This window comes from Liolophura sinensis, chromosome 8, assembly GCF_032854445.1.
Source record: "Liolophura sinensis isolate JHLJ2023 chromosome 8, CUHK_Ljap_v2, whole genome shotgun sequence".
In the NCBI taxonomy this organism is placed as follows: domain Eukaryota; kingdom Metazoa; phylum Mollusca; class Polyplacophora; order Chitonida; family Chitonidae; genus Liolophura; species Liolophura sinensis.
Window position 1 is genome coordinate 28,407,837 of NC_088302.1, and position 7,585 is coordinate 28,415,421.

At 38.1% G+C, this 7,585-nt stretch overlaps 1 protein-coding gene across 1 annotated transcript; it reads left to right on the forward strand.

Annotated features, from left to right (window-relative positions):
• The first annotated feature begins 158 nt into the window (after positions 1-158).
• Positions 159-7,585, forward strand: LOC135474000 (proteolipid protein DM beta-like). Its single transcript, XM_064753976.1, has 7 exons — positions 159-276; positions 1,358-1,514; positions 2,321-2,480; positions 3,361-3,523; positions 5,448-5,542; positions 6,874-6,939; positions 7,440-7,585. The coding sequence occupies exons 1-7, from the start codon at positions 273-275 to the stop codon at positions 7,569-7,571; spliced, it is 777 nt and encodes a 258-aa protein (XP_064610046.1). The 5' UTR covers positions 159-272; the 3' UTR covers positions 7,572-7,585.

A 7,585-nucleotide genomic window follows, 5' to 3' on the forward strand; every position in this document is an offset into this window, starting at 1 on the left:
ATTGTTTTTTTCCGGTAAATACCTCCATTACATAGTTGTTGACACCGTTTAGTGTAACCCACGACAAATTTACAGAATTTGGATAAGACGGATAAAAACGAAGCTAAAAACGCCCTCTGGTGGCAGAGATGGGAATCTAGGTCACTGGGTTAGGATCACACAGGTGTGATGACTTCATCGGGGAGTTCTAGGGGAGTTAAACACGTCTGGAGGAGTCGACAACTTCAAAAATTGAATCTGTTATGATTTAGACCGTTGAGACAACTTTCGAGATGGGTAAGATCCAGATACACTGACTCAGACAAGTGATAATGTAGCATTAAGTTGTAACAATGTTTCTTTCTACACATCTACATTGTATCATTAAAATAATTTCTGAACAAGAATAACTATAGCTAGAACAAGAATAGCTATTACAACAACAACACGGACAGGTGAGAGGCACAGCAATTAACGTTAAGATATATTTGTGGTAACCTGCAGTTTTATGCATTGGACGAATTCGGTGGTAGATTTAAGTGAATATAACATTGAGACCTGACTGTTATATGAGATACCGGTAGGCCAATAATATAGGCCTATAGTTCAGTGAACAGATTAACGAGTTCATTTACAAACAGAATCAGGTAAATGTCAGAATCCAATAATAATATGGCCTAATATTGGCAGGTGTCATGGTGACACCTCAGAAACAACTGTGATGTATAGATAGTTGCAGTGGCAGCCATCTTTGAGGTAAGTATTGTGTATTGCCCTTACCAGCTAGCCTAGGGCCTGTGGCCACCTTAAGACACCTCTAACAATAGACACACAGTGGGCAATACTCAATCTTATCTCAAAGATGGTTGTCGTTGCAAACCACCTATATGCTGAAATCCACTCCACGTTATAGGCTTACATGTAGGTTATATAAGTCTTTGCTAACTTAACATGATGTGGGGTTGATAAATTACATGGTGCTAAATGGGCCGGCGAAATGTTGATTTTTGTCGATTCCTAAAGTTTCAAGTACCATGGGACATTGAATCTATCATATTTGAAGGCTAGGCACCTTTTTATTACTTTTTGAAAAAGAATAATTAATATTACTTATGGTACCTATATGTAAAAGCTGTATGTATTTCATTTTTTTTATGGTAAAATCTTATTAAAAGCTTATCTCACCCGAGTTAAAATTTGCTTTGTTTTCACCTGCAGTGACAAAAGTGTGTGCTGAAGATCATGCAGAAGTATGAGTTCAGTTGAAGTATTTCTACATATTCAAGTTGTGACCCAGCCTCGAATCACATACCACAAGTTGTACTCAGTGGTATTCATGTATGCTTACATCTTATGTATACTTGTCTACTTATTACAGGTTGTATGGAATGCATTGGCAAGACTCCATTTGCGTCTTTAATTGCCACCATGATTGTGTTTGTGGGCGTGGCAATCTTCTGTGGTACCCTGTACACAGCACTTCAACTTATTATTAAAGACGTCTTCAGGGAACTATTTGGCTTCAGTGTGCAATGGTAAGTCAAATGCCAGTTATAGTCGCCTTATTTCTACTGTTGAAATTAATACATTCTAGAAGTCACATTTTTTATTTCACTGGTCCCCAGATCTTTAAACCTTTATAGCCTATTGACTAAATTATCAGGCCCTGCACTTTGATGAGTATCCGGGTATCCGATGTCCATAGAGATACCCCTGAAGCATTTTCACAAATATCTACACAACATGTACATGATCTTGACTCTCCTCTTCCTTATATATATGTCCAATGGTGGTCAGGTTATCAGTAGTGAGCTGACACAACCAGTAGTGATAAGTAGTGAGCTGACACAACCAGTAGTGATAAGTTGTGAGCTGACAAAACCAGTAGTGATCAGGATTGAGCTGACAAAACCAGTAGTGAGCTGACAAAACTTGTAGTGATCAGTCGTGAGCTGACAAAACCAGTAGTGATCAGTAGTGAGCTGACAAAACTTGTAGTGATCAGTCGTGAGCTGACAAAACCAGTAGTGATCAGTAGTGAGCTGACAAAACCAGTAGTGATCAGTAGTGAGCTGACAAAACCAGTAGTGATGAGGAAAATCTGGATACTAGTAAACTTAATCTATGGATATCCAGCTGTAGAATTTGATGAACTGCAAGGTCTGATTATTTATTTCTAATTCATAAATACTAGGCTGTATAAGGAGATGGATCTTAGACATAATTTTAGATGCTAGAAATATTTGCTTTGTGTTACACTGTGTAAAAGTCAAAGAAGAGGCAGTAGGCCTCAATGATGTGTTAGAATTGAACACTGAGTGCAATACTCTGCTGATTCCAGGGTGGAAGCCGTACAGGTTGTGTTTGTGGTAATCGGTGTTGTAATGGCTGTCTTTGCCATCCTTGTTCTAATATTTGGAATCCTGGCAACAGGAGCAACACGACGCAATGTTTACTCTGGAGAGAAATGCATTATGGGTGGCAGAGTATCAGCAGCATTTGTGAGTATATATTTTTGAAGGGAAAGTTAAACATTCCTGTTTTAAAATTCCTAATACACTCCTAAATTACAGGGTTACTGTATATTCTGAGAGAAATGCTTTATATATCAGCAGCATTTGTGAGTACTGATACATATTCTTGAAGGGAATGTCAAACTTTCCAGATTTAAATGTGCGAATACACACCTAACTGAATGATTGGCTTACTTTTCCCATAGTATGTCCAGTACTAGTACATAAGATTGTGTGAATGTAACTACAGTGACAAACATTGTTACCTGGGTATTGTGTTGCATTGACACACCAGTTGTAAACTTAAGATAGATGTATATCTTGAAGATGAAGTATTATATCTTATGACTGAAACTATTTGTGTTTCTATAATTTATTTTAAACATATTTTAAGAAAAAAAAAGTATCTCTTACAATACATATATATTTTATATAATAAATGGCCTAAATTTGGTCCATAACTAAGTTGCACATTTTGCCTTATTATGAGGGTTCTGTTGGTTTGAGAAAGGAGTTTTGAGATAAAGTTTATTTTGAAGACAGGATGAAATCTTACTGGAAAAATGTTTCAGATCTTATGACATTTATGTGTCTCTATAAATGCATGTTGTGAGTGAAATATTAGAGATGGCTATTGTTATGTAGGATCAGTGTTGTGACAGGTCATCAGCCCTTGACCAATAAGGTCACAGGTTCAAATTCAGGTCCAACTGGTTTGGTTGCGACTTTACCGGCCTCGAGAGGTTTGTCAGGTAAAAGCCTGATGACTGGCGGTGGTATTCTTGGGCGTGTATGGCATATTGACACTTATGCTTTACCTCTTGTATTAACATGTGATTAAGGAGACTATCTTTGCGTGTGATTTCAGTTCATGGTTATGTCCTACATTCTGAACCTGGCCTGGTTGCTCATTATGTCCGTCACAGTCATCCCCATCATCCTCTATGTCAGTATATACTCCATCTGTAATGTGGAAGTCTACAACAAAAACCCAGGCACTTCCCACTATTGCTTCAACCTCACACAGTATGGTAAGTCATCTCATGCTGCCTTGCTTGGCACTCCGCACTAAGAGGTTAGAGCAAGGAAACTGGACTGGTTGGCCCGGTGTCATTATAATGTGACTGGCTGGGTGTCATGTCTGGTGTCTGTGGCATGATGCTTCATATCTCATTACTTCTCGTCATCATGACAAAAAAACTGTTAAGTATGCCATAAGAACTCATGCATGCATACATAGTTTGAAGTTATTAAGTTATACGGTTTTCCAGTAAAGATCCAATGACAGGTCATCTGGGTCTACAATGTATTCATGTTCAATTGAAGGTATCAACTCTTGGATATCCCGAGACATGTTTTTTCATTAGGATGTTGCGCGTGACTCTAATACAAAATTATTTCAACTGTAATGTTTCATGGTTTTTTGTCAAGCTGGGTGATTAGTTCCTCAGTGAAACATGTACCAGTTACTTTTATGTTAAGCTTAGCTGTAACTGGGATATTTGTATGAAACCCTGTAGCAGGTGTCCATGATCTTGTGTCTTGTTTCTTGGATACGTGTAGGTTTGCATATTTCAGTTATCACTCTAAGGAACCATTACATGTGCCTAGTGCCTTGCATTAATTTTATCATTAACCTTAGCATTTATCGCAGTGTAAACTGGTTAACTCAGTGTAAATTCAGCAGGATCTAGTGATTGGCCACTTATGGTCTCTCAAAACAGATCTCTCGAGATTCCCTTGCTTAATTGTTCCCTAGGTCTAGGTTGCTGGAAACAGCCACTCTTTTGTGTGGTCTGAAATGAAGTTTGCTGGAGTGTCTCTTCCACCTATATGACATACAAGGGAAATATGGCCAGTAACTTGCTGAAAGTCAATTGTTTATCACAGACACTGGTGGCTGATTTCCTCAGCTCATGAAAATGGCTGTCATGATAAAATTGATTTATTTATTTATTTGATTGGTGTTTTACACCGTATTCAAAAATATTTCACGTGTATGAAGGCAGCCAGCATTATGGTAGGAGGAAACCAGGCAGAACCCGGGCATGATGTAATTGAAAATTCTCAAGTATGATGTTGAACATCAATTTATCAATCAACCAAATGAATCTCAGTTCTGACACCAACGATGTATTCGAGTTAGACATGTTCAATGACATGCCACATTCAAAAAGTAACAGTTTGTCAGTATGCCTAAATAGAATTGATTGGCAGCAATGACCCAGAAGTCTCTCACCAATGCAGTCGCTAAAAGTTCATCCAGCTCATGTTGGCTTCCCCCCAGATCGTATTTCCCTCTAACAGATGCCTGGACTGCTCCCACCATAATGCTGGTTGCTGTCGTATAAGTGAAATATTCTTCAGTATGGCGTAAAACACAAATGAAATAAAAAGAGATATAGAACTGCTGCACACCCACTTGACAACCAAACCAATTAAGTCAAATGAAATATATGTGTAGGTTAAATATGTCTGATGTCTTACTTATCATAAATTGGTACCTTCCTTTCTTGCATATACCCGTTCCACTAGTTTGCTAGAATTCTGGTTAACATGGCCTTGGATACTTTGATTTTTTTTTAGCATGTAATTTGCAAATATAGAATTAAAATTCAAGAAAGCATGTGAGTCTCAGTGAAACGATCACTGTAAACAGTATCCCAAACTGCATTTACATCCCGTAATTACACTATTCACGGGGCCTTGGTAGCAATTACCAGTGGATGACACATGTATGCCCAACACTGTATCTGTAGTCTAACTTCTGTTAAAAGCGATATTTTCCCACCAATGTGATGTACATTTCTGTATTGCATTCATCGACAATAGGTTTAAAGTCAGTGGGTTTCCCCGTTTTATCCACCTGTGTATTGTATCTCTTACATAATAGTTTGTGGAATGTGATATGAAATGCTCATCAGTTGTATAATTGTTGGTTGTTTACCTGTACAGGTGTGTATAGAAACCACAGTTATCCCCCAGGTGTTCAGCCCGAGGGGAAGGACCACCTGTGTGACATGTCAGATCTCAAGCGCATGTGTGACAGTGTGAGTATTACATTACCTTCTGTTACTTGTTTTCTCAGTGACTTTTTTTTGTGTGTAATAAATGAACTGATGCACAGTTTGGCTCAACTTCAGATCTACCAGGAAAATGATTTCGTGTACTTTTAAAAGTAACTAAATAATTGAAATGAAAGTGTTGCTGTGTATTGATTTTTTTTCTTGACATTGTTATCTGGCAGTTATCTGACACCTAATTTTTCTAATTTTTGGGACACCTGGTCTGCATGTTTTAGTCAATATACATGTAATTCTAGCAGGAATATTTAGTTTCTTTTTTTATTACATGGTTAATCCATCTAATAAACAACATATTCATATCTTATATATATTTATTCATATTCATATTCATATTCATATTCAAAACTATATCAGAAAACTTTGAGAGAAATGTAGTTCTTTGCTTTTAGAACTAATATCTGTGCTAAAATTTAGAAATTAACTGATATAAAACTTTGCCACTTGGCATGTATGGCATGACTTGATGCCATGCCTGGTACTGTATATACATTAACTAGATAAAAGGTGTCTGACATAAGTAAGATATTGACATGCAGGTAGAGAAGTGATCAGGTGATAAAGGACCAAGGTAATACCATTAAACAGTAAACATAAGGGGATAAATTAACAAACGAAGAATAGAAACCAAATCTTATACATTCCATCAGTCTATGACGCCTTGGTAGAGCCTGATGTCATTGGTCTATTTCTACTCCATGCTTCTCCCTCCCCTCAGTTGCTAATTAAATGTTATCTAATTAATTAAATTGTTTATTACCTTTGATCATGTTTGTGATTATTATTGTGTATCACCTGATCACCGCTCTTGTTTATGATCCAGGAACCTCCCACCAATGCGGTGGCTGTGAGTTCAAGTCCAACTCTTGCTGGCTTACCATCCATCCATACATGGGGAGGTCTACCAGCAACCTACGAATGGTTGTGGGTTTACCCCGGGCTCTGTCCAGTTTCCTCCCCCACCCCCCCCCCCCCCCTCCCATAATGCTGGCCATCTTCGTATAAGTGAAATATTCCTGAGTATGGCGTAAAACACCTATCAATAAATAAATCTCTTGTTTATGCAGCACATATAACCAATATTGTATGATTTAACGTGATAACTATGCAAGCACTGCCATTGAAGTTCAGAAGTTGTACATGTATGTATTATGTACAGGTACCATTACGTAAACGTGATGTGGACATTTCACTTCAGCACTTAAGGGGACTTTGCGTGGAGAATTGTTTTGGTCATTAGTTATGGGAGTCACAACATTCTGACTTTATTACTTGATTACAATTTTTGTGTATTACAGGTGGCTGAAGCAGGGCCGCTCTTCTGTGCAGCTTTCGCAGGTGCAGTCCTCATTGTGCTTGGCTTGGTAAGAAACATTATCTGAAGCAAAACACTGGAAATTTTTTTATGATCAGCAGGTAGACAGACTGGAAGCAATGTATTCAAAATACCCTGGCTTGAAAATCAAAAACAGTTAAAATTTACGAGGAGATGCCATCATTAATGTCTACGTACGATCTAAAACAGACTATAACAAACTGTTAACCCTTCATGGCCGAGTGGTCAGAATGCTAGCACAGCATAATGACTCAGGAACCTCTCGTCAATGCGGTTCCTGTGAGTTTAAGTCCAGCTCATCTAGGCTTTCTCTCCGGTGGAAGATCTGCCAGCAACCTGCGGATAGTCAGGTTTTTTCACCTAGAGCGGTTTCCACCCACCATAATGTTTATAAGTGAAATATTCTTGAGTACGGCATAAACCACCATTCAGATAAATAAATAAATCAAAGACTTAACAGTTGTTCCTTCTTTGATGAATTCTGTCTTGTTTGAGATTGAGATTGGTTAAATTGTTTTTCCTTTGCAGATCCATTTCATGGTGACACTCTCCTCAAATTACACACGAATCCGCATCTCTAAAGAGCTTACTGACTACAGGGATGCGGCTGAAATGGATGAGATAGATCTCAGCTTGCCAGGTTCCAAAAGCCGATACTGAGGCTGAAACTCTTA

Bases quoted from the DNA above. Each gene is read 5' to 3' on its own strand.
- LOC135474000 (XM_064753976.1), top strand. The intron at 3,524-5,447 runs GTAAGTCATCTC...TTACCTGTACAG, and splicing joins CTTCAACCTCACACAGTATG to GTGTGTATAGAAACCACAGT. The intron at 5,543-6,873 runs GTGAGTATTACA...TGTGTATTACAG, and splicing joins TCAAGCGCATGTGTGACAGT to GTGGCTGAAGCAGGGCCGCT.